Source organism: Cyanistes caeruleus, chromosome 1 (genome assembly GCF_971803275.1).
Source record: "Cyanistes caeruleus chromosome 1, bCyaCae1.hap1.1, whole genome shotgun sequence".
In the NCBI taxonomy this organism is placed as follows: Eukaryota; Metazoa; Chordata; class Aves; order Passeriformes; family Paridae; genus Cyanistes; species Cyanistes caeruleus.
In genome coordinates, this window is record NC_141701.1 from 133,212,032 (window position 1) to 133,239,585 (window position 27,554).

General features: G+C 36.3%; 1 protein-coding gene across 2 annotated transcripts in view; it reads left to right on the top strand.

Annotated features, from left to right (window-relative positions):
- The window catches only part of ARL5B (ARF like GTPase 5B), a 48,195-nt gene extending 22,283 nt beyond the window's left edge, over positions 1–25,912 (top strand). For both annotated transcript variants that reach the window (XM_086860119.1, XM_086860153.1), the window contains one exon: positions 23,888–25,912. In XM_086860119.1, the coding sequence (XP_086716245.1) occupies positions 23,888–23,998 (111 nt within the window). In that variant the 3' untranslated portion in view covers positions 23,999–25,912. The remainder of the gene's footprint in view (positions 1–23,887) is intronic.
- The last annotated feature ends 1,642 nt before the right edge of the window (positions 25,913–27,554 follow it).

Below are 27,554 nucleotides of genomic sequence, written 5' to 3' on the forward strand. Positions count from 1 at the left end.
CCATAAATCCTCACCTGCTCTCTGTGCCAGAGAACATGAAGTAGATGATCTCTCTGCATGTTCCCTGAGGAACAGCCTCAAACTCTTCACATAGCTGTTTGGGGCTCCCCAGTGAAGGAACACAGATCATGGCAAATCTTTTACTCTGAGATATTTGTGCTTCCCTTTGGTAATGCTGTATGTAATTTGTACCTTTTCCCTTGTTTTAGTTTCCTGATCATTTATTTCACAAACTTTGGTTGGAAACAAAATATTATAGCATTTGAATTTCATCTGTTTTCCTGCAGCTTTTCACTCAAAATTAACAATTACTGTGTCCTGATAACACCAGATTGTTCATCTGTGTCCAATTTGAAGTTACCATTCTGCCTTCTTTAAAATTGATAGCCCATTCACTTTGTGGTGCTGTTTTGTTCATTCCTTCCAGTATGGTAATAATGTTGTTTTCAGTCCTGTTCATGCTGTTTATATTCTGCTAATGTTAGCATTTGCTTGGGAAATCATGGAGCCCTTTATTTTATTTTTAAGCTATATGCATATTCTTGTTTTGTGAATTACCATATAATTTAATGTTCTGTGCAGCGTTTTATCTTGTTTTAATTTCAGTGCTAACCTCTGGAAGTCCTTCTGCTTCTCTTTCTTGCTCTGGGATTTTGTCATGTTTGCTGTAGTATAGGTTGCTCTGTACATCATAAGCTTCATCTCTAGTTTAGTGATACCTGACTGGGAAATGTATTATTTCCATACAGATTAATTTTGTCCCAAACACCTTTTTTTTTTTTTTTTTTTATCAGATTCCTTCTAGATTGTTTAAACCCCATGTTTACCTTTTCAGTCTTTAGCAGAGGCTCCTTCTACCTTCACTTAGTCTTCATAGTGTCTATTTAAAAGTGTGCTAAAGCTATTTCAGAACTAGTTGATTGCAACAGCAATGTCCTGTGGCTGTCTTCCTTTCTCTCCTGAACCTACTTCTAGTAGCCAGAAATGGAAGTGATGCTCTAAACCTTCTCTGTTGTCTTTCACATTTCTGGAACATTTCAGCTGTTTACAGATTCTCAGAGTAGTTTTTTAGCTTCATGTGCCCCACTGCCTTATCCAGAGATTGTTCAAAAGGAGATGCCTGCTGTCTTACAGTGTGCCTGAGTAGGAAGGTGGAACGATGCTCCATGTGTGGTGAAATGAGTAAGGAAAAAAGAGAAATGAGTGGTGAAAGGAGAAGGGAAAAGGCATCAGAGGTGGAAATGCTTTGAGTTTGCCCATGCAGGCAAACATCAAAGTCTGCATGAGTCAGAGGGCGCTGCCCTGTGGCAGCTGGAAGATATATTTGGAGCTCACTAACATCAGTACTTGACTGGAAGCAGGGCCAGCTTTAAATTTAGGCTTTGAGCCTTGTCCCATTGTCTTGGCTTGCACTTACTGGGACACTGAGCTTGCCTACTTTGTCCTCTTCAGCCACAATCCCAGTCACTAATTATTGGGCATTATTTGGGTAAGAATCAATCATTGAGTGACTTTGAAAGGAAATAACGTTGGTGTTACCAGCATCTTCTCCTGGCTTTTCCTCAAGGAAGCAAGGTGATGATATGTGGGAGGGAAACAACCCTCTGCAAACCAAAAATTGTCCCTTCCTTCCCCCCACAATACACGTACATGGGGGAAATCTTTTGCATTTAAGCAAGTGAGAAGTTTCGTCAATGTAAATTGTGCTTTGGATGAATGGGGAGCATAATCAGAAGCTACTAAATTCTTTTTACTTACTAAAACAACCCCAAAAATATGATTTAAAAATGCCTAAGCACCTTTCTTGACAATGTCTCATCAAATTTAGGCTTCAAGCAAAAATGTGGTAGGAAAACAAGCATCTGCTGTAATTTCTCAAAGCTCACTGAAAGCTATGTTTAAATTAAAATTCTGGATTTGATGTGAAAAATATAGGTAAAGTATAAACCCTGGTGTTTAGTAACAAGCAAAAGCCTCACAAGCAAAAACCTTTCTGTCACAGATCTTGCTCAGCTTTTCCATAGCCTAATATTAAGCTCAATGACAGACAAAGTATTTTCTGAGGTTTATTCTTTGGTATAGAAAAACCTTTAATTTACCCCCTGGGATATCTGAACTTGAGATGGAGAGCTGTCACATTCACTCTGATTCTATGTGTCAATCTGCTGACTCCCATGCTGTTCAGTGCTTTATACTGTTTATAAATAAATTGATTTCTGCTGCTTTGAATCAGGTTTCTGAAGCACATACCATGATAACAGGACAATCAAACGTCATGGGGATGAAATTTTAGCTATACTAGTTTGAATTCAACAACCAGTTGGGAGATCCTGTGTTTCTGTTACTTAAATCCTTAGGTTTTTTCATCCCAACAAGAGCACCGTAATCAAAGGAAATCAGGGTGGAATTGAATCTAGACAAGTGTGTGGTGAAAGGGGAAGCTTTAAGTGCAGTAAATACCAAGATGGTATTTTATAGATAAAGTGCAGAAATAGAACCGGACACGGCTCTAATTTTTGCTCTGCTGTTTGTTGTTCTCTGAATGTCTGGCTTTTTTCCCTGTGGTATCTTTGTTTATCTCCTTTTCTTCCCAAACTTCTAAGTGAAGCATCAGCTTGGAAGATTTTGAGTTTCTCTTTCAAGAGAAATCTTTTCAAGATTTGCATATTTCAGCTTAATAAACTGGGCTATCTCAATAGCATCAAGTGTTATAACTACAAATGGCATTCTGAAGTAACCAGTATTGTCTTTGTATAGCATGCATTTTTCATGTCAACACTTTCCTTGATATAAAAGTGTTTAGTATTGTGACGCCGTGCAAATACAGAAGATGTCTTAAATTCTTCCCCACATATACAGTATGAAGTCTAAAGGAGCTGGACTTGTGATGAAAAATGTATTTTTCTGAAGACCTAAGCTACTTCTTTCCCTAGTACTATTAATAATTTTAATTTATCTTGTTTTCTTCCTCTAGAGAGTTCCTTTTTAGCAATTTATTTTATCCAGTATTTTATACTATGTAAAGACACCCAGCTTCATTGGGGTTTTAAAATTTAAAGTCTTAAAGATGTTTGGTAAGTTTAACTACCTTTTAGTTCAGTTTATTTTTCCAAGAAGAGGCCTCATAGAACAATTGGCCTCCTAGGGTGATTAGTTCAAACCATATTCTGAACATAAATGTCTGGTTTCAAATTACTGCAGTAAATAGATATTTTCATTTCAGACTTGTGAATTGTTATATTAGTGAAAATGATATGGTAAAAATCCCTCAAGTTTCTATTCTCATTCATGACTTTTAGATAAAAAATATCAGTGCCACTGAAGTTAACATTAGATGCATGTAGTTATGACAGCAAAACGTGTTTTAAAACAAGACACAACTTAGGTTTTACAAAGAAAGACATTTCTAATGGAGAAAGATTTAGATGCAATATTTGACTTCAACCGCAAATTTGAAGCTGGCAAGGTTTGGGATTGAGTATCTTGGAGGCAGTAAAAGTTAAAAGCTAGAAGAACAACGTATTAACTGTTACAAATGAAAATTACAGGTGTCAAGCATCACAAGTGTGAAGCACCTCTAAAACATTCACACCATTGTAGAGCAAGGATTGCAGGAGTGGCTGACATGCTGAGTCAGGTGCTCCTTCAGTTGTGAATAAATTCATCATTCAGCAGATACCCTGACACATCTGCACTTGTGTAATGAGATTCCTGACAGAGTTTGCAGTTTATTCTGTGTGCATGTAATGTTTCAAATTATAATCTAATATTCTTCAGTTCTGACTACTCTCCCATTGAAACTGTAGATTCTTATCTGTCTTACTGATCAGTGATCTTCCATGATAATCAGTGAATTACTTTGGCAACTGATCATATTTTGTACCCTATACTATTCATATAGATTGTTCAAACTGCAGAAGTCTCATGTAAGATGGTCTGCTTATCACCATCAATTTAAAGCAATGAGAATGATCAGGAAACAATAAAATGCAATTAAATTCATTAAGGAAGTGCAGTGTAGTTTTCTATGACTTGCTGAAATACTTAGGTCATGTTGGTGATAAAAGTAACTTGTGAGAATGTTATGTGCTGCAATACTTCCAGTATTCTACATATACTTTACTGAGTTAAAGTTTGTCAGTAGCTATTTGCCCTATTAAAGCTCCCAGGGTTCTGCTAAACACAAACAACTGCTAAACAACATTTCTTTTGTGTTTTGACTTTGAGAGTAACCAAAAGTACTGCATGTGACATAGTGCATGGAGCCTGAGTGTCATTTAAACTGTCCAAACATGGAGCATTCATTTTTAAGCTCTAAGTAGATGTTAAATAATAAAACCTGTTTTATTTTCCTTGTATACACCACCTAATGTATAATGAATAGCTTTAAGGGCTGTTCTCTAGTGACTTTGCTTAATGGGACTGCATTCTGTATTCTAGAGAGCTTCATCTGAAATGTGTACTGGCTTGAGCTATGTGCAGCTGTGCTGAGCTTCTTGGGATTGCAGAATTCACTATCTGTAGGGAAAGTATCTCCTTAAAAATACATAATGCATGCCATTTAAATTGTGTTTAAATATGAACAATATTATGAACAGACACAGCTGTGTTTGAATATGCATTTTTTGTCACTATCTCACCCTGTAGTTTTATGTCTGTCTTCACTCTCATAAGAGTAGGATACATTTGCAAAGAAATTATTTTGGTTGCTTGTTTAAAACACACTAACAGTTCCTCTAGTTTCTGTGTGCAAATTAAGACCTTCTGTCTTTTTCAACCCAAGCAAAAAACTTGTGACCAAGACCAAAAAGTTTAAAATAAGAAAAAGGAAGCTAGTAGGTTTAGTGATGATGAAAGTATTGCAATGAAATGCACTGTTTGGATAGTTCTTATATGTTTACATTGGAGCCAGTGTATAAGTAAAGTTTTTGCTAATTACACTTTGAGTCTGCACAGGGATGTTTGGGGTGTATTTCATTAAGACATTAACAGATAATCGCTTCTCTGGAGAGAGAGCCACCTTTATGTAACTGATACCTGCTAAGTGACAGCTAGCACAGGGGTAGTAGACTAGACCAGTGATGTTGTAATTCTCCCTGAGCAAGTTGTGTGTGAATGTTGATGGCTCAGTTCATTTTTCATTTCCCACTCTGGCTGCTTACTTTCCCACTCATTTCACAGTGAAATGTTTATTCAACCATTTCCTTATACCGGGAATCTTACATGAAAGGATGTGAAGAAAATGTCATGTGAAAGGTCTGGAGATAGCGTATGCAGCAGAAAGCTTTAGTGCAGTTAGAAGTTACTGCAGACACAACTGAGGCTTAAAAGACAAGACCTCACTGATACAGCTGAAATTAGCTACTCTGAGGAGAGTGGGGCAGAATCACATATGAGGAGCTCTCCCAGCTCAGTATGTTCAGGTACCAGCTTGAATTCAAATCTGGTGTGGGTCACAAGTTAAAATGAGTTTGCACCTTTGTCTCCAAGGGACATTTATCTATACACTGATGCTGTCCTGCAGTTTGGCACAGTAGCAGTGTTAAAAAAACTTTCTTAGGGACTGCCTGCCCTGTGTGTCCTTCTCCTGTTATGAAATCACTTCTGAGTAAATCAGTCTCATTCATCAGGATGAAAAATTAAAAACAAACAAAAAAACCCAGCTGAAACCAACCAGCCAAACAAAGAAAACTAACAAACAAAAAAGGAAATAAATAAAAGTGTTACCAAACAAGAACTGTAATTTTTTTGTACACAGTCATTCAGTGATTTCAATAAATAGGTAATGTTATCTTTTTCTTCTTGTCTTTATTAAGCACGTCAGTCAAGAAGGAACATTTAAACAGGAATTCTTTATCTATTCATTGTATCTTATTTTTGTACTTTAAATCTCCTTTAAAATGTCCTGCAATATTAGGAAGTAACAATTAGATTCTCCCAACTTTTATTTCAGATATAGTCCAAAGACAACTGGTTCATAGATTTCATACCTACTAGAGGTATAATTTCAAATGTCCCTTTAACTATCTCCACAGTTTGTAGGGTCTGTTCAAATATGATTTAGATTGTTATCTTTGCCAACTAGATGATTTCAGGAGCAAAATACCATGGCAGAAAATAGCAGCAGCTGGTGCTGTATTACAGAGAAGGAGCTGCTGTGGCTGGGGTATGTCCCATGTCCAAAGCTCAGGTGAGGGACAGATTCTTTTATATTTCCTCCGAGTGAAGTACCTGCATCCTGTCACAATGCAGTTCTTCACTGAACTAAGTGGGGTTAGGTATCAGGGATATCTGTCCCTGAGAGCTTCAGGCATGCTGGCATGTCCACAGCATGCTCATAAAAACTGCATAATTCAGTGTCTCACTCTCAGTCTTTCATCATTACTCTGCTACTGGCTCCAGGGTCCCTCTCCGAGGTGCCTGCTTCTCCCTTGCCCATGAAGCAGCCGCCACCTCTTTGCTTAGGAGGGCCAGAAAGCAGCAGATGCAGCCAGGAGTGAAGATGGGGTGCCAAGGACGTCACTGGAGCGTTGGGCAGCCAAAGGGGAGATGAGCCAGTTACAAGTGTAGTGGAGCAGAACACCTGTAGTGAAGTTCCAACAAAACAAATGTTCATTATCCTCAATTCTCCCACAGTTGAAAACATGCACATTGGTCTCCTAGACTGCAAGTGTAGCAGACTTATTTTCCAGATTATCTGGTTTCTCTTGATTCCCTACAACTTCAAACTGTTTCTCTTCAGTGTTCCCACGCTGTTGCACTCCAAAAATTGTAACAATTCCTGGCTCAGACTGTTTTAGTGTTAATGAAGGTTGTGTGATTTGTGGGCTTATATATATTTTTTTTTTAATTTTTTTTTTTTTTTAACATTTACCTTGAGTGAATGAAATAGAAGAATAAAAGCCAAGGATTTGGGGAGTGCCAGATTTCAAAAGATGAATTTCATCAAGAATTTTCAATTTTCCTTTATTGCTGCTGCGGATTCATTGCTTGGGAACGCTTTCTTAAACTACTTTAATTTCTTTCCTAGGTGTTACTTACTATACAGTTAATTCTTATGTATCAGAGGATATCTCACTGGTTTTTTAACTATTACTTGGCTTAGGGTACAGAGTTGCCACAAAAAGTATTTAATGAATAGCTGACTAACTTACCTCTCACAAGCAGGTGACTGAATTTCTGAAAATAAGGCATGCAAGATTGGTAAAAGAAAATATAATTATATGGGGAACTGAGAGTAGGGGGAAAAAAAGAAAAATTAATTATTTAAGTCTTTTTAAAAAGAGGAGAAGCAGCGAGGTACAATAGTTCAAAGGGAAAAAAGACCAGTTAATTGGATTTCACAAAATTTAAAATGGAATCATTTAATGATATAGCCTTTCTGATACTTATGTTTCCTGAAACTGTGTGATGAAAACATTTGGGGAGGAAAAAAATTATTATGTTTATACATCCTGTCTTCCCTAAGCTACAATTTCTTCTTCTCAGAATCAATTGCTGAAACCCCTACATCATTGCTGCTTTTAACAAAAAGAAGTCATCATTTAAGTGGGCAGTGAAGAGTCTTTTGATTTCCATTCTGTTTATTTATAAAGAAATGAATTCTCAGTTCTGCTCTTTGCAGTTGAAGATGCAATACTGGCCAAATCCCAAATAGTTTGCATTCATACTTGCTCCCCAGAGGTGTTCCCCAATGTTTGGTGTGGGAGCTTCTACAGTCTTAAGAGGAAGACTGTCCCAAGACTTTCCTGGACATTTCAGAGGCGAAAGGAAAAATCCTTAGAAGCACTTTATTTCTTTCTCCCTCTGCCTTGATATGAATAGTAAAGGTTTGTTTTATTGCAGAGTGAGCCTCTTGATAAGAAATACAATTATAAACCCATTCTCTGCGTTCACTCTCATGCCAGCTGTCATGCCAGTTGAGCCCTCCACCTTCCTGCTTGAAGCTGCCTGGGAAGCAGTGAGAGGTCTGACCTGCTCCCTTCTGTATCCAAAATCCCGCCCAGGGTTAGGCAGCAACAGGCCAAGTGAGCCAGACAAAAGCACTGAGTGTGCATCCTTCTCCCCACAGAGCCAGAAGTGACACAACAGGAGCATCTCTCATCTTTGCAGGCTAGATGCTATCGTGGTCCTCAGGTGTTCAGAGCATCCAGGAACATAATTCAGTAGAATGTTTCTCTCTCTTCAATCTTCAGATCATGACACAAAGTCAATGTGTGGATTGATAGCAAGGCTGCTGCTGTTAAAAGTTACTTTTGCTTATTTATTTTCCTCATGCAGAGTGTTCTTATTGGCAGATACTGGAAAAAAGTTTCAAGCATCATGATATGAAAACTACTTTTACTTCACAATAGGAATTAAGAATTCTTAATACCGTGACCTGTTATAATTGCTTGTATCCTGAGCTTACACTACCAGTACTTTTCCAAAAATAGCATCAGCTATGTAGGATAAAAAGAGAAACCCAAGGTGGCTTAATGAAACAAGTTTCAGCTTTCTTGTCTATTTTTAATAGTCACTGTTGCATTAGATTAGTCACAGGCACCTCAGGAAGGCACGAAGAACTGTAGCATTTTACCATCTAAGGAAGACGTCTGTGGTAGCTGAATTTTCATGCATTGATATTAGACTATGATACAGATTTTACACTCCCATCTCTGTAACAAACGAAGAGAAAGATCAAAGCTTTATACCCTTCTGAAAACAGAGGAGAAAGAAACAGATAAAGGTTATTTTTTGAATATATTACCACCAGATATTAATGTATATTGCCTAAATGACAGGAAATGTCAACAAAAATTAATTAGAGTGGATATTTTCTTCTATTATATGGATCCAGTTGAATTAACATTTTTGTATCTTCAGCTAGTAAAAAAGTTACAGTGAACAAAATAATAATTAAAACAATATTACTCAGGAAATGCAGGTCAGCCACTGCTCTTTGACTAAGATCTACCATGTTATTTCTTAAAGTAATAAATTACAGAAAAAGAAATGTGTGCTTCATATGTTACAGATCAGCTCACCTCTCCTATTTGAATCAAAATGTCTCATTTAGAAACAATGGAATTGGGACATACACTATGTAAAGAAATACAATGTTATCTATTTCTCCTGAGGTCTGCTTGGATCACACCTGCCTTTAACTCGAGAGTTTTAGCCTCACCCTGTTTGTATTACACAGCAGAGAATGTCAGGCAATAATATATGCTGTGAGGACCAACACCCAGATCTTATCTTGATGAACTTTAATCTATCAGAACCTTCTGAAAAATTCTTTTTTGCCTGCTCAAATAGAAAGTTATTTTATCTTATTTAGAAGTAACACATTTCTTACGCATGTGACTGTACTTGCCTCATTGGGCTGGAAGAGTCCTTTGAGTGGGGGGAGCCCTGCTTGGAAGAGGAGGTTGAGTGTGTTTAGAGGGGCTTGATCCCCTTTCTGAATAAACAATTTTACTTCCAGTAGTTATGAACTACATTTATAAATTTAATTTTTTTTTTCTCAGAGAACTATCCCAAACCACTTCCACTGTAGTGTCTGCAGCACGCTGCTGGAAAAATGAGTGCTCACACAATGGCTGAGCATTAGCTGTTCCTGAGAATGTTTGAAAAACTGAAAACCCACATAATTAATTTTTTTACTTCACCCAGAAGCTTGAAAAAATGATAAAGAATACAATGTTTTTGCATAAGTTTTTGCTATTACTTGTTTCAGCCTGGTTTTGATAGGTTTAGGAACACGATTAAGGCAACTGTTTCATCAGCTTTACCTCACACACACAAATCAAAGTATCATCATTACATTAATGAAAATTTGACAGCTAAAAAACCAATTGGACAGTTTCAGTTAATACAACTGTGTCCCCTCTGGTAACTGTTCTTTTTCCTCAGTATTTTTCCAATTTGAAGGTTTTCCTTATTTAGTAATAGGAATATAAACTGAAGTTTTGCTGAAAGCAAATAAACTGATCTCATAGAAAGGACTATTACTTATGGAAATACATAAGATTATTTTTGTCCTTTTATGGTTTTGTTCACTGGTTTCTAATAGATATAACTTGAAGAAAATCCCAGTTTTAAAAATATCTCTAGGGCACCATGATTGAAAAAAAATAGTTCAAGCATCTATCTTTCAGCAAAAGACCAAGTTCTTGCTGCAGGTAATAGTTATGTGATCTCTGAAATCCAGAGGACAATATCTCTGCAGTTTTATCTATCTTTCAGCCCACACTTTTAACTTCCAGACCTTGGCATGAGGGGGTAGCAAACTTCCACAGAAATGGGAACTGTCAAGTGCTGATGGTCTATGGCCAGCACAAGATTTAGAACAACTGGAATTTTTACACTCACTCCATCAGTCTTACAGCCATACTCTTTGGGCATTAGCAAACAAACAGGAAATTGTCTGGTAGACACTGTTCATGAGAGACATCAGTCCTGAAATTTAGACAATTAAATATTTTTGTTGTAAATGGTTGTAAATGCTCCTTCTGCAGTGGTCTAAAAGAACTAGCACATGGTTCCCTTATTCTGTGTTAGATGTCAGCATTAGGATAACACAACTCTTGCCCTGCCCTCCTCTAACTACATTTACAAGCTGTCACTTGAAGGTAATTGTGTGTGATTAGCTCAAGTGAAGATTTGATCAGATTAATCCTATCCTGTACCATATTTTTTTTTAAAAAAAAAATCAATAAGCCATTGAAAGGAGTGCATTTTTTATTCTGTTGTTTCAGTTTATCAATAAGCAGGCTTAAAAAAAACCTGAGCATTTGCATACAATTAATAAGTATTTGAAAAAAACACTAAATGCAAAAATGATGATTTTTTAAATGGAATATTGCTTCCCTTATGTGAGGGTTTCTTGGGCATTTTGAAATACTTTTACCACATTGATACATGCTACAGAGTATTGGACAAAGTAAAAGAATATACTAAAAGTTCATGATTTGAAAAGGAAAGGCTACAATCTGATGTCTTGTTTGACTATTTCTCCAAAAGGCTTATAAATCCAGTCTAGAAAATCTTCAATATGTCAAATATATCAAATATATTATATATTTCATATATATCAAGATATAAAGTGAAAGGAAGAGTAAAAGGTTTGAACTTGGGGTGGTATAAATCATCAGTGTGGTGTAAGTATCATGCTGTTTGATGCACTGGGCCAGCTTTGTCTTCAGTGTACCAATGGGAATGAAGTTATAAACATTCGTGGATGCATCTCTAAAGCTGAATTAAGCCCTGGATATTGCCTCCACCTACCAGTGTGTGGCTCACTAGCTCTCTCAAAAGCCAGATTGCTGTGGGCATCTGAGGTTGCACAGTGCCTGTGCAGAAGGGACTGTGTGTCATTTGGCTTCTGAGGACTGATGTGATGCTCTGAAGGGAGACAGCTTGCTGCTCACTACATCATCCAACATAAAGGCAAATGAAAGGCCCGTAAAAACACTAGAATAAATAATACCTGTTCCAGCTTCTGATAAGATGTTCAGCAGTAAATGACCAACTCCTGAAAATAATATCCAAAAAGTTAATATCTGGTGTATCATTGGCTAAAAGACTCTTCCTCAAGTTCTAGATTTCTAATTGGCAATGGTGAAGTTTGTGTTTTCTTGGTATAATTATCTTTTAGTTTTGTAATTTTCTGCTGCTGCAGTTTGGAGCTGACTATTCTTTTTCACTTTTTCTTTCTCTCTTTCCTACTTATAAGTAATTTCTCTGCATTGCCCTTTAGATGAGATAAGATAGTAATTTATTTTTTTTTACATTGAACGGTAGCATAATCTCTCTGATTCTTTTTACTCATGGAGTCTTCTTTTGCAGAAAATTTTAATAATCCTTTTGAAGCCTCTGAACTTCTGTGTTCTGTAAAGTCTAGTAATTTTTTTTTATTTCACACCATCATGCTTAATCTTTTTACTGCTAAAAATTATTCCGCTTTGGTAATGGTCATGTCAGTCTTCATCACACCAATACATATTAGCTCTCATCTCCTGTGCTTATGATTGACTTATTATAGTTTCTTTTTTATCCTATTAGCAATCTGCCTTTTCCAATTTTTGTCATATATAAAGCCATTTGGCTATTTTTATCTTGAATTAAATCAGTGGATAGGATAGCTGGCAGATAATGATGTCTCAGTTTTTTATTTGCTAATACTGCATTCTAGAGCACAGAAGAATGAAAAATCATGATTCTTGTCCTCCATAGAAATGTACCCACCTAAAAAAGAGAAAGTGAGCAGAAACCTAGATAGAGAAGTACTTGGTACCTAGAAATGCATCCAGAAATGTAAAACAATTTTGTAATAAGATGAATTGTAGATTTTCTTGTTATTTTTCCAATATTCCTTAAAAAAGAAAAAAGGAAAAAAAAAGAAAAAAAAAGGTAAGAATCTGATGTATTATACAAGAAAAAAGCCATAATTTTCAATACCTAAAGTACTGAAAATTCCCATTTCACTTTGACCTGCAACTGCAAAAGGGAATGGAGTCCAGTAGGTTCTGGGTCATGTTTGGATCATCTGTTGTTGGTGTTGCAGGTGCTCAAGGGATAAAGACACTAGACACCAGTGTTTAAACAGGTGAATCCCTTACCTTTTCTTCTGTCATTCCTGCCTAACCGCTTCAGTCTATTTTTTTCCCCCCACAATTTGGCAGAGTGATGGAAATCCAACAGGTTCCATCTTTCATATAACTTCAGTGCAAGTTGTCATCCACGTAGAGCGGAGATCTCTTGGCCAAGGGAAGCAAACTTTGAGGGGCAGCTTTGGTCAGCACAGAGGTGTGGGATGGCCTGATGGCACCCAGTGCTCATCAGCTCGAGTCCCTGGAAGGTGGGGATCTGGGCAGCAGCTGCAGGGCGCTTGCAAGGTTTCACATCAAATCCTTCCCCTGGAGTCAGTGTGAGAGCAGCACGGCTCAGGAAATCCTTCTGAATTCAAGGCCTGTGTTTTGTCTGAAGATGAATAAGGTTGCTCTTAAAGAACTCTTCCCCGAGCTACGTGGTTAGAATTGATTTCCCACATTTAAATTTCTTTCTTTCACTTCAAACATTGCACGAAAGGGTAACTGCAGCAGACAAAACATGTCCAAATATGAACTTAAATTGCAGTCTGATCACACTATGTGCATCCACCTTTTCCTTTTCATACATTTTCTTTGTAGATTTGTACTTATTTCCTTTTATTTCTATTTCTTTTAATGATTTTTCTCCAGCACATTTTCTCTAGTGCAAGCATGAGCTTTCTATTTCTCTTTTTAAATAGAATGCCTAAATCTGCTTGCTGTAATTTACACAATACTCCAAGGCACTAAAGCATTTGGTCAGTTTTGCTTTGTGTTTTTCCTGCACTCTGCTCTGGGGCTGGTATCACTTTCTATTAAGAGTCTCATTGTGAAATACTCTACCACCTAAGGCTCCTAAGTTTCAGGTAGCACACAATAATACTTTTTTACCCCTTGTTGACCATTTCAGTGTTTTCAGACTTAGTGTCGTACACACACTTTATAATATAATAAATATATATTTAATATTAATTATATTATTTTATATATACATCTATTTATATAAAATAATATGTTGCATCATGGAAAACTTGCAATTACTCTTTATATGACAGATGTTTCTTATACAACAATTTGTGATCATTTCTTGTTACTGTGCTTTTATTATGTATTCCTCAGCTTGTGATTTTGAAGAATTCTAATATTTATTCTGAAAAAAATTTTCAACAGATAAATTTACATCTCTGATCCCATTGGTCAATATGCCATAAATATTTGTCTGAACAGCTTGTTTGTACAGAACACTGGAAAATTCAGCACCTGTCTTGTCTTCCACTTTAACTTGTCCATGTGTTGTGTTTGATTGGCTCCTAGCAAACCAGAAGCTTAGTTTTGAATGTTTGCAAGATTTTAAAGATTTAAATTTTTTTGAATACAGGCTTTTAAAATTCTGTAACAGAATCTATAAACATTTTCATTGAATTTAGGGGTAGTTGGGCAATATATCAGTTGTACCCATTTAGTAATTTCTTAAGTAGTTTCACTCTAACAATAAATATACACTATGTCTAAGAAAATATGGGCATTAAGGTACAAACCAAATATACCTTTCTGTATGATAGTTTATCTACTGATACTGGAAATGTAAAAGGGCAATATAGAAGGACCAGTCTGATCAGCCAGCTAAGACTTCTTGCATCCTTTCCTAGAAATCTAAGGGTTATAGGACAATGGGTGGGTGGATTAATTTGGCCTGCATTTCTTGGATAATTTGTAAATTTACTGCAGACTTTTTCCTTTACAAAAAATTAAGTACTGGTAGATATTTGGGTTACACTCCTAGAAAAATTCTTACAGAGGCATGCAGCAAAAAACCACACAGATTTATATTTTCAGCTTTTGGTATAGATGTTTTTATGTTTCTGTTCTGAAGTTATTAGATAGAAAGTTTTTCCTAGCTAGAAAATGAGGTAATAAATTATTTGCTTGTACTTATTTTGGAGAATAATGGTAGCATTTTGCCACTAATCCTGTTTGCATATTGCTCTGCCTGTCTGCCATTTGGAACAAGGTCTTTGCATTATCACAGTCTCTGGATACTATCTTCAGCAACAGAGATAAAGTAGAAAGTTCTGAGGGGTCTAAAGACATTTCATGGGTTTCTTTGCCAGTGTTTATACTTGAAATGAAAACAGAGTTTTGTTTTAATAAAAGTCCTTACATTTTTTTTGCTAAAAAACATATTTTTTGCTTAAAAAGAAGTTTTTCATGCAGAGGAAATTAATAAATGTCTGTTGTCTGACAACTGGCTTGCAGCCAGTGAGGCCTTAGGGAAATGCTTGGGTGCAGATTGTCAATTAGGTGGCTTTATTCCTGTCATTAAACAAATTTTTACAAAAATAAAATATTTTCTACCAGTTTTGATGCCTCTAGTATATTCATTTATTGTGAACTGAACTGTCACGGTACTACAGGGTCTTGCCTGTAACTGCTTACGTAAATTTTTGCACTGCCTTCATATATGCTTTGTCTCTGTATTTGATGCCAAAAATACATCTTATTTTTAAAGAAAGAAAAGGAGAGTAACCTGCAAGTGCTTTAGTTAAATAGGATGTTTCTTTTGCTGTGCAGGTATATCTCCTGATGTGCAGGATGGAGTTTCTGATAATAATTGATACAGATGCTTTTGATTTAAAAATGTCCTATCCATATGAGAAGTAGGTTGGAATGCAGTTTCTGACTTTGAAACCACTTATTACAGCAAGGTCTGAATTCAGTGTTGACACTGCTCGAACCAGGAGGCTGCATTAGATGAGAAGCCTATTTTCTCACCCTGTAAGAGGATCTACGACTCATTTATGCCCTCCTTTTCCTCAGATTTTGGTAGTGATGGGGTAATTTTCTTGTATGAAGCTGTCAGCCCTGCTAACATTACTTAGCATATTATAAGTCAATCTTTAGCATATTATTTCTTTGTCTTCATTCAGTGCACTTTAATAGAAGCCTTTTTTCACTTTCTGTTATTATAGGAGAGCTTTCTTGCTTTAGAAATGAAGGAGTGAGGACCTTCCTTCTAGCACTGCCTACTTTGCAAATAACTAAATTCCTCTCATGGGCTTTACATCAAATTAGTGGGAACATTTTTTAGTACATCCTTGCTGGAATACTGTCAGTCATATCATTGTCCACCTACTAATTAAAAGGATGTGTGATAATGACTAGACAAATCTCAAAAGTAATTCTCAAACTGGGATAGGTCAAGACCCCAAAATGTGTTCTTTTTAATTAAAGCCAAAATCTTTATGAATATTTAATAAGACATTTCATGGAGACCTTGTTAGGACTTTATCTTTTCTTAAAGGAGGAACAGTCTGCCTCAAAAGACCAGAATAGAAGCTGCTCTTGAATGTTCTTGAATTCTTCTATGACAATTTAAAAATACCATCTATAACACCGAAGTGGTAAAGGTCAGTAAAGTGAAAAATGAAGGTGGAAATGGAAAATCCTGTTTTTGTGATCTAAATTTTAGTTGAAGTTCATTAGTGCAAGAATTCAAAGAGTCCTTTTTTTAATATATTTTTCCCAAATGAGCTAAATCATCCTTAGACATGTGCATTTTATTTTCCTCACTCTTATTTAGTGAATATTTCATTTATACCTTTAACTTATGCCCTGATTTTTAAATTGTATTTCCAACCTGAAGTATGAGTACCTATAGATCAGCGTGAGTGGCATGAGGTTTAAAAGAGAAAGATGCACTTTATTACATGATATCATTGTGCTTACCAACAAAGTTTTGATCCTTTTCAACTGATACAGTTTTGTCACCTTTAATAAAGGAACAGAAGTTTATTATTTTTCCTTCTAAATTAAATTCACTGTAATTCATGATTGATTTCCTAAATCTCTAAGTGTTGCCAGTGTTATGACAAAATTTGGAACTTGAAAGGGGTAAAATTATTCTTTTATTTTATAATTTTTGTTTGTTTTTCATTCCAAGAAGCCATAAGGTAATAAAAAACCTTTCAAGAGTCAGTTCCAGGTCCATTTATATCCTCTTAAGTTTGGCAAGGATATAGGATAATGGTTTCTGAAACCACTGTGCATTTGAAAATAGGTTTTAGAAAATAAAAAAAAAACACTTTAAAGACAGAACTCTTTCTATTATAAGGTATAAGCTTGTGATTAATTGTTTTATTGCTTACGTGTAAAATTATCCTTATGAAATAGAGTTTTAGCACAATAATAATAATCCTAAATGTTGAGCCAGGCAGTGTCTTGAGAAAGAGGAATTTTGCGTAGTGTTGAGCACAGCTCCAGCTAGAATATTACTTCTGAGAACTGACTTTTCTACCATGACTTTTACATATTCCCCTAATCCAAATAAGAAGTTTGGAACTGCATAAAGGTATGCTTCTCTAATTGGGAGCAGATGAGAAACTGATTAGGAACAACTCATCTTTTCTCCTTAGTATGGCTAGATAACAATAGGAGCACAAAAATGCTCCTTTGCCTCATGACGAATGGTGCTGTTGATTCTCAATTGTGTGCTGGTCATTTTGCATGGACTTGCCTTGATCATTAGTGACAGCCACAAGGGAAAAGAATGTGTCCAACAGAAAGAAAATATGGCCAGCTAGTGGAGTGCAGGTACTGAATCTCTGTTCCCTTTCTTTCCAAGTGAAAATAATGGATGCGGCACGGCTGCTGTAGCTTGGCCTACATCGGTTCCTTCTGAAGGCAACGATAGTGAGTTCACTCCTGCCATGGGCTGCACACTTCTCTGAAGTGAGTGCTCATGAAAGCATTCAGAAACCAAAAGGGAACAGATCAGCTAGTATAGAACTCATTCAGCATTAAGGATGTGAGAGAAAAGAGAGTCAAAGAAATGGATAAGAAATGTGTAAGAAACGTCAGGCTATTGCAGAAATGTCTGTGCATTTCATTTTGTTCTCTCTCTCTCTCATTTTTTTATTTTGTATTCTCCTTGATTCTGCCTAAATTTGCCTGAGTGGAATTTGACCAAAAATTGCTCCCAAGCATCCTCTTTATCATTAGGAAGTGTAGCAGATACCAGGGAAAGAGACAGAGACCTGAACAAATATTAAGTGACTTTTCCTTCCTTTGCTCCTCCAATTTCCACAACTTCAGGTCTTTTAAAGTTATCCTACTTCCCAGAGTGTTCCCACCCAGTTTATTAAAGCGTCCATGAAACAACAAATGTACGGCAGATGATGACCAGCAATGTTTGACTCTCAGGATCTCACTCTCAAAACTCTTGAAGACAGTGTCCACTCCCCTCCTCTCCTGCAGTCCTGAGTGGCTCTGATGCTGCTTAGCTACAGCTCTCCTCAGCAACAGAACTGGGACAAGCTTCAGGCCCCAAACTGGGCTGGAGAAACCCAGAGGATGGATAAAGTACAGACAGCTCTTGAATAAGCAGGAGAAAGAAAAGCTTGCTGGAAAAAGGAGCTGCAGGAAGGTCACAGAGAAGATAGGATAAAAACTCCCATGCCCTGTGTTATGTGGTGTGTCCTGTACAACCATTTTAAAAGGAAGTAGGTCAGATTAGAGATTTAACTGAAGCTGAAAGGCGGAAGACTTACAAGTTCTGGAGATGATAAAATATTTTGTTCTGTCTTGGGTCAAATACTACAATTATTGTAATACGAGAAGCAGAAATTTAGTATCAAATTAATAGTTATTAATCATTCTATATTAGCATATGAAAACAAATAATGCATCTGTCATCTATCCCTTTCTACTCAAACTCACACTGCATTCTCTTCCCTATCTCTTTACTTGTTTTTATAATCTTAATTCACAAAAATGACTGAGAAAATACTGACATGCTTGTCTTCTCAGTTGTTTTTTTGGGGGGTGGGGGGGTGGAATTTGACTAGCACAGAAAGCTTTCTGCTGTAAAATATCACATTAGATAGTTTACTCTTGATTTTAAACTTCCTTAAATCACATTAAATTGACTTTTTAGCAAGGTCTCAATCTAAAATTGTTTTCCCAAATATAGACTAGTTTTCTGGTTGCTCTCCCATTTGTCAATGTCTATGCTAGAGCATCAGCAGAAACAGATGGGATCACCAGGGAAAAGTTCATTAATTCTTCAGAAAATAAGCTAAACTCCCTCCTCTTTCTATTGTTTCAGCACTAAATACTCTATAAAAGAACTTCAATATTTTTATTTGAAACGGTTATTGCAATTAGACTGCAAAATACATGTAGTCAATTTGTGTACTAGAAGTAATTCTTTGGGTAATGTACAGCGGTCAGTGAGTACCTTGGAACCCTTTTTCTCTCTCCTTCAATCTCTCTGGATTTTTGAGAAATCCCAGAATATTTTTAAGAGGACCATCCAGTAGAAATGTAGCTTATATTACCTCTACAAAGATGATATAACACTAGTGTACCAGATTAGCATTTTCCATTAATACATCCACCAGCCAACTGTCCTGAGCACCACATTTCCACATCTGTAGTAGCTGATCCTTCAAATGGAAGGATTGAGAAAACAATGGGGTTTTTTATTTCCTTTTAGGAGTTACTTTATTCCACGATGATAAAGGAAAGTTAGTTCCCTCTGACTGCTCTCCATATTAATATTTTATGCTATTTTTCTTTGTCATTTGCTGTATAAATTGTTACATGTATTGTCTCCAGTGTGAAGTCTCCACAGAAGGTGACGTGTCTGGCCACACTTTGAGCAGAGCAACATCTCTGGGATGCGAGTGTTGGTGGGAAAGTTTCAGCATATATAGAGAACTTAATGAAGTCCAGAGACACTAACTTATCCAAATAAAAAATATCTGCAGTAATTCCATGTTTATGGCACCTTTTTCACCCCCATGACATTGCAGATTATGAATAGAGAATAAATTGCTGCACCTACATTGACACGTGATGTGCTTCGGGGCTGCAAACATCAGCTGTTGAGTAAGGGGAGCATGAAGTGAATAACACCATATCTAATTAACACAGGAAGGGGCATTCAGTTAGTCAGAATGTAATTTGAAGCTGTTTTAATTTTGTTTCAGTTAAGTTAAAAAATGTGCTGTCTGTGGAAGCAAGATCATAGCAGATAAAATAGTGCTGATGGATTGCTTACATTACTGAAAATATTTCTATGGTTATCTTTAAACAGATTTTATCAGAAAAAGTCATATTTAATTCTCTGTTTAATAATATTTGCCTGTACTGTCTGATCCTGATGATTTTAAAACCTAATAAGGTAAACATTCTTCCTTAAGGTCTAGAAATGTTCTTTTTTTTCTAATTCTAAATTAGCTTCTCCCACCCCACTCTATCTCAGGAATCTTTTACATAAGCAGAGCCCTGATTTTCTTGGATACCACTGATTTTAAGGCTCTCTGAATTATTTATCTCCTTGGGTTTTTTTTTCTTCATAGGCTTTTGTAAGTCTGTCAGCTGAGGTTAAGGCGTTTACTAAGAGGTTATAATGACTTTGAGATATATATAATAATAATAATTGGTTATTAACCATTTGATTTTTTTTTTTACTCATTGCATCCTAGAATAGCATTAAATGGCAAAAATATATTGTTTATTAAAATTCACTAATATTGCTTACCACAAGGGCAAGAATGTGTTAAACTGATCATGTGAGCTACAGTGTCTTGACTAAACAGTGATGTGTATATCACTTTATAGTTTTATCCAAGTATTTGATATCTGAGGGGCTTTAATTACAAACAGGTCATACAGCATTCTCTTTGTCTCTGTTATAAATGTCCTTGTCATACTTTTCATATGAGTTTCCTGGCATAAATATAGTGTTAAAAATAAAACTGTCTCTTGGTGGACATTCTATCAATTTTTAATCAATGTTTCAGTACCCATTCTGGGGATCAAGCAAGTTCTAATACCACAGAAGACTGTGCATATCAGAAAACAGCTCTTAAATCTCTCTGTTTTCCTGAGATTGTGTACACAGCGAGGTGGTAGTCTGGAATATTCACAGTGACCTCTGACACTTGGTAAACAGCTGCTGTATTTAGGACTTGCTGCTATTTTTTGACTTTATTAGCTATGATGATTGCAGCTGAAGAACAAGAGTGTTTGAAACACACCTGTATGTCCCTGAAAAGACAGCTTTCCACACAGAGGCAGATGACCATAGCTATAGTGGGAATACAAGGTAGGAAAGACTTACAAGGAATCCTAAATTTGAAGTTCTCACTTGAGAGATACTGGAGAAAAAAAAAGAAAATATTTTTCTTTCTGCCTGTCAGTTTTGATCCTTCTTCTTCTATTAAAAGTTAAACAGCAACCATTGGGGTGGGGATGGTCTGGGATATGCTGTCCCTCAGATTTAATATAACAAGACATTTGGATAACTTTCATGTGCGTTTGTGTTGACTTAGTACTTTCCTCAAGAAAGATCTTGAAAATGAAAGTCTAAATAGTCAAGCTTTGGTTCAGTTTTCTATGATTAATCACCAATTCTTTTAACCTCTAAAGCATTTAACCAATTGTCTACTACAGCAGTAGTGGTGAATTCTGGTTGTGTGTTCCAGCATGTGTAAGGGAGAGGCGATCTGTGAGTGCAGTCCCTGTGCCTCTCATGTGATCTGAGTCCAACAGCAAGGTTCAGGAAAATGGATGTCCAGATAATGTAGCAGACTTTCTATAAATTTCTCAATTTGCTATTATTCTGAAAATAAACCTGTGTTGTGAGAAGTTAGTGGCATCAACAGTGTGATGGCTTCTCCAGCATTGTTTGCCAGTGAGTGGGTATTTAATAACAGATTTCTCCCTTTGAAACATGGATGTTTTCTCTGATAAAGCTCCTAGCTGTGCTCAGAAGCAGAGGCAGAAAGCTTGCAAGCAGCCAGGCTGTCTATAAACTCACTTTTTCCACTTTGCCCAAGATTGAGCAGGGACCAAATTACCCACTGTAATCCCTTCCAACCTGATCAATTCTGTGATTCCATCTAATCTGCAAAATTATAGCTCCTTTCTATGGAAAGAAGTGTTTGGAAGAGAGCCAGTGTTTGTTAATTTTACCCTGATATGGAGTCAGTATATGACTGAAGCATTCTGTAGAGAACCTAAAATATGCTCCAGCCTGATGAAGCAGAGGAGGCTCCAATAATATAGAAGTGTCCTAATGTGTTCCTACAATGGATATCATGGGCTATAAGACAAATTATTTTTGTTTTTCAGTACCTGTGATACCTCCTAAAACTCTGTGTGGAGATGCAATGAAAGTTCTTGAAGGAAAATCATGATTTCTTAGAGAACTAAGATATTATAGTAACCTGGACCCACATAGAACATTATCTCTTTATGCCCTTAAGAGTACAACCCCCATATATGAAATAGTTTCAGGATAGTATTTTTCTATTGTTGACTTTTTCCAGGACTTTTTAGAGCTGCCACTCTCTGCTCACATGGTTGTCATGAAAAGAAAAATTTGGAGCCATGTTCTCAATGTTCAGCCGAACTCTGTTAGGGTTTTTGGGTTCTTTGACTTTCTGCTTACTTGACTTGATTCAACGTTATAATTTGATATTGATATGATCCAACTAATTTCAAGGGCTTCTAGTTGCTTGACAGTGCTGGTTTTGCAAATGAGCCAGAGAATGGTTTGGTACTGATTTTATTTATGTGTGGATCAGAGGTTAGATAAATAAGTGTATCTCTGGAGAATTAAGGTGGCAACACACGTTGTTTTCCTGGAGCACAAATTTTATTTTGGAATGCTGCAATATTTTGTGTATGCACTAGAATATTTGATCGATACTTACAGATCTATAACACACAAAAATTCAAATTAACTCACCTTGTTATTCTATTTTGCAATATTTTCTATGAAATCTGTGAAGAATTTATATCAAAACAATGTGCTGAGTTTTTATATTCCAAGAATTCTATTTTATTGTTAATTTTATTATTGGGTTTTTTTGTTTGCTTTTTTAATGAGATTTGGTTTTTTTTGTTCTTGTTTTTGGTGGTAGTGGTGATTTGAGGATTGGGTTTTTCAGTAGGGAGAAGTTTTACTGCAAATTGGGGATTTCAAACTGCAATTGCTTTCTACCACCACATATATATCTGTAGATATTTCTACTCTAATTCTGGGGAAAAGTGTCTATTTTCATATTTTTAATCTCAATAGAATTATGCAACAGTCAATGAAATTGTGCAATCATGATTTTGTAAGTGTATTTTTGTCTGCAGGGAACATTATGATCTACCACGAGATGGAGTATGAACTCTGGATTTTATATATTCTTATATACCCTTCAGTAACTGGAGACACAGCTCATGTATTTGAAATGTGAAAGTGGCAAGGCACAGTTTAAACTATTTACTTCTATGCTTAACTAGCTAGTGCTTAACTAGTACTTGTTAGGCAACATGGGACTGAAGTTAACCAGAGGTGATATTGCTTTACACTGGAATCATTTATTTATTTATTCTATTCATTTCATGGTTAGTTTTAAGCAAAAATGGGTACTGAAAATATCTTTATTCATTCCTTATCCAGTACAATGCAGGGCAGAGCATTTAGGAACAGCAGTTACAGAGCTGAGGCTCTAGCACAGTTGATGTTTTCAGCTGTGTTGAGTTCACAGGTATGTTGTGCTGTTGCTGCAGAGGATGCCATGGCTTTTGGTGCGTTTCTTATGTGCAAAATGAATGTGTTGGCTTTGCAAAGCATCCTCTCAGTGTCTGACACCTCCCGGCTCCCTCCCTGGGGCTCTCGCTGAGCTGTGTCCCGCAGCTGCTCCGGCTGCCCACCTCTGCCAGCTGCAGAGAAAAACTGCAATGTTCAGGGTGCCCTAAGGCAGCCTTCAGCTATCACAAGGTCTGTTTCAACTGGGAGTGGAGCAGATGTGGAGAAGTGACCATGGGAACATCCAGAGCTGTCTGGGGCTCCACAGGCAGCAGCTGAAGCTCCCTACATCTGTAGATCCTCGGCTCTTTGAAGCTTTCTCTTTGCAGCTCCCAGCCTCTGATCTCAAAAGAGGAGATCGGAAGCCACACAAGAGAAACTAACAAAATTTAAAATTTTCTCTTCTGACAGTCATTTCTATATGAGAAGAAAGGGCACTATTGTATAGAAAAATTCATGGAAGCTGATAGAAAACAGTTTTAACTTTGTGCTACAGTATAAAACGGTGTTAGGATTTGATGCTTTAAGTTACACAATAACGTTTTCAAGCGACTGGACATAATTTGGATAGCTTTCAAAACTTTAGGGCACCCAGGATGCACATTAGTTTCAGTTAAAACTCTAGATCCTCATCACTTTGTAATAACTGTTTGATGATTGTGCTTTTGAAAGCTGTATTCAGGCTGTCATAAATCTCACACTCTTGTTTTGTCTTCTTTTGTAGTTCAGTGGGAAAGGTTTCCTACGAATGGCCTGTGGAACTTACAAAGCAAGTAGGAAGCAAAATTTTACTTCAGTTTTTTTTTTTTTTTTTTTTGGGCCTGAAAATTGCTGATTTAATTTGAGGTATAACACCAGTAGGAAAAATAAAAATGCAATAGAGCAATGTATCTTGTGCAGATGTACATCTGCATCTTTTTGGCAAGTGGCATACATGATTTCTTTCTGTTGTGTGTCTGATTGCTTTTGATACCATGAGGAATGATAATATTGATAAAAAATACATAAAATCATTTTTTTTGTCTATAACATATAAGCTGTTTAATAGTCTCAAATTATAAATGAGACACTATATTATAATATTTTGTGAAAAAAGTGAGATATGTGAGGAATGTATCTTCTTCCTTCATAAAACTTGCATGTCAGCTAGTAAGACTAAAAGGTATAATTTTAGGTGAGAGATGAATGTGGAATTTCTGTTTCCCTCTAAGATATTGAAGGATATGTTATAATTCTTGAGAACTGGAAACTCTGATTACATTCATTGTATTTTATAAAAACAAAATTAATTTCAGTGAATACAGTAATAGTGTGTAAAAACTAGAAACTGTCCCCACCTTTTTTTTAAAAAAAATCCAATATTAAGCAACAATGATAATATGATCTTTTAACTAGCACATTATTTTTATTATCTATTTAATGGGCTTCCTTTAAAGTTGTAAATGAGCACTTGCTAATGCGCAGTACAGATTGGTGAACTCCAAAAGCTTTTAGCTTTTGATGAAGAGCCACGGAGTTTGCTTCTGTTCTGAAGCTCCTGCAGCATCCCTGCCTGTGTCAACTAGCAAAAGCAAATTTAATGAAGGGAGGCTTGATGTATGACTTGGAAGAGGAACAAAAGTATCCTCATCTAGAACTAATTAGAATTATGGCTCCTGCAATACTTGCTCTGCCCATAGTCCCCAGGGGAAAGAATGATCATAAAATGCACATATAGAGAGGTAATGTGCATGTGCACATGATATACCAGCAACCTTCTATAACTTCTGTTGAAAAATACATATATTATAAAAATCCATGTATTAACTGCCAGGCTATAAAACAAAGCAGCCAGTGACTGAAAGGATCATGTTGTAACAATATGCGCAGTTGCTACTGTCTGTAAATGCAGCTCCAAAAATTGGGCAAAAGATTCAGCTAGAGTGGATTTGTTTGCTGAAATTTTTGGAACACCCTTTAGCACCAGATGTAGTTCGAACCCAACAAGTGGAGACACTATCACCATTTCTGCAGTGAAAGGAATTTTCAGCAAAGAATTAGAAACAATGCACTAAGTCAAGTGGAAATTTTTATTATAACTCTTGCATGCTTCCAAATGCTGATATCTCCTTATTCAAAGGATTACTAATCTCAAATCTTTTTTAGTGTTAGAGTAATAGAGGGTTATTTGATTGCTTACAAGCTAATCTTGGGAACTGTAAATAACAGCTTTTTAAAAACAGAACAAGTCTAAGAGCCTATGAAAAGCAGATTGGGAAAATGCTCATTCTCATATCAGTATCTCTTTCAGTTTTATACATTGATTTTTTTTTTTAATTTACATGTCTCAAAGAAAGATTTTATTTAGATAAGCAACATATACCTGTCCAAAATAGATCAAGAGTATTTTCTTCTTTATTCAGTCTGCTCTTCCATGCAAATGGGAAAATAAAAATCTATGCTCCAATCTCTATGTTGTTCTGCTGAGAAACTTGCTGGAAGTTCAGTAGTTTTGATTCTTTTCTGCCTGCAGAGCCAGTCCCTCCTTCATGCACTCTATCTCTGACAGTCTTGACAATTATGAACTTCAGAATTTTGCAACCTTGATGAAAGCACGTGCTGAACTTTGGTGAAAAACTGGTTTCCAGTGTCTGTGTGGGTTTTACTCTGATAGGCTGATGAGTATTGATTGAGTATGTATTGATGAGTGCTGTTACAAACACTTTTAAAATGTGGCTAGTAAAAAACCACTCCCCATACAAAATAAAAACCCAGACAAGGGTTTCTTCAAACAAACATCCTGAAAACAAATTGCTAATTTGTATGTTGTAAAGAAGATGGTTGGTCTATCCATGGAGCTGGAAGTCCTACTGGAAGTGATGTTCTGGAGAAACACCAGCCTGGAGGTAAACAGAGTTCCATTCCCATTTTGCTTAGTATGGCTGCATGCTATGAGAAATGGAAGGGTCATCACTCTCCTAAAACAGCTTTGCTTTAATTTTTGTTCACTTTTCATGCAAACAGAAAGCTGTTCATGGAAGTGCTGCTAGGAGTAAAGGTGGGCAGGTGAAGTGCACAGCCTTTACTAGTGGGGCTGATGTGGAGAAAACAGCAGAGAATCTTTAAATTTCTGGTAAAAAAATCCTCAAACATAAAAAAATTGAAAAAATGAGTAAATGAGTGAAAGGAGATTGAATAGATTAAATTCATCTGAATTCTGCCTACCTGTCTCCACTTTCCCTCCTCCTCTTTTATTAGCCAGATACAAAGTACAGAAATGGCTTTTCCATGACAATTTTAATTGACACAGCATATTTCACTATGTCAGGGAAATCCACACTAAGGAAATATTGCAGTAGAAATGTACTCATTTTAAGTGTTTTAGCTTTCAAGAGACATTTGATGATGCTTTCATTCCAATATCGACATAAGTGAGCTTGGACCTCTGTTACTCCTAGAGAAATTAAGTAAAAATCAGATATTTCCTGCTTCTTGGTATGAAGACATAAACTACCTAAGGTTTGCTCTAAGATAAGCTCAGCATAATTCATTGGGAATTAATGAAGTTTCATCTGAAAGAAATATCCACCTGACAGCTGCAGAGTAGAAAATAAGTACACTGTTTACAAAGAGCTATGAAGATTTTTTCTAAAGCTGGATGTTTAGGTCATTGTTGCCAAATGAAAGTTGCATTGAATAACAAGATAATTTGTCAAAGGACATCAAACTTGTCTTGGTGTGCAGCTTGATATGATAGAAGGATAATTGGACTCACCAGCACATGGGTAAAGAACTTCAACAGATTTAATTCAGAAAGATCTTCATTAGTGCTATACAAACCTCAGTGTATTCATTAATTGTTATGATAGACTGATCAAAGTACAGGTGCCTACTGCTGCAATCACCTCCATGAGCCTCTGCTCGGAGGAGAACTGGAAAACTTTCAAAGAATAAATGAAGAAAGATATGATGAAATTTTAACCTGTTATGACAATCATGTGCAGAGCAAAAACACTTCTGTCTGAGCTCTTGCTATGGAAGAAATCTTAATTTGTATTTTCTACAATATTACTATAAGATGTTCTGAGACCTTCACCATAAACTACATAAAGAGGGTGTCAGAGGTAACCCAAACAGCTTCTTTGATTTTTCCCCATTTCATTCTCAGTTGGTTTGGCTTTCAGTTTGAGAAATTTTGTCTGCTGTACTCCTGAAGAAAATGGGAATTAATACCATTCCCTAATTACTTCTGTTAAATGCTTTTGCTTTTGGGGAAAATCATACCCTTAGCAATATGACACCTCAAAAATCTCCTATGTGACCTAATATTCAAACCTTCCCTGGTCCTTCATCAGCCATTTTTTTCCTTGTTCTGTGCTTTTCTATCTTTTATTGACTTTCTTAGATTCACT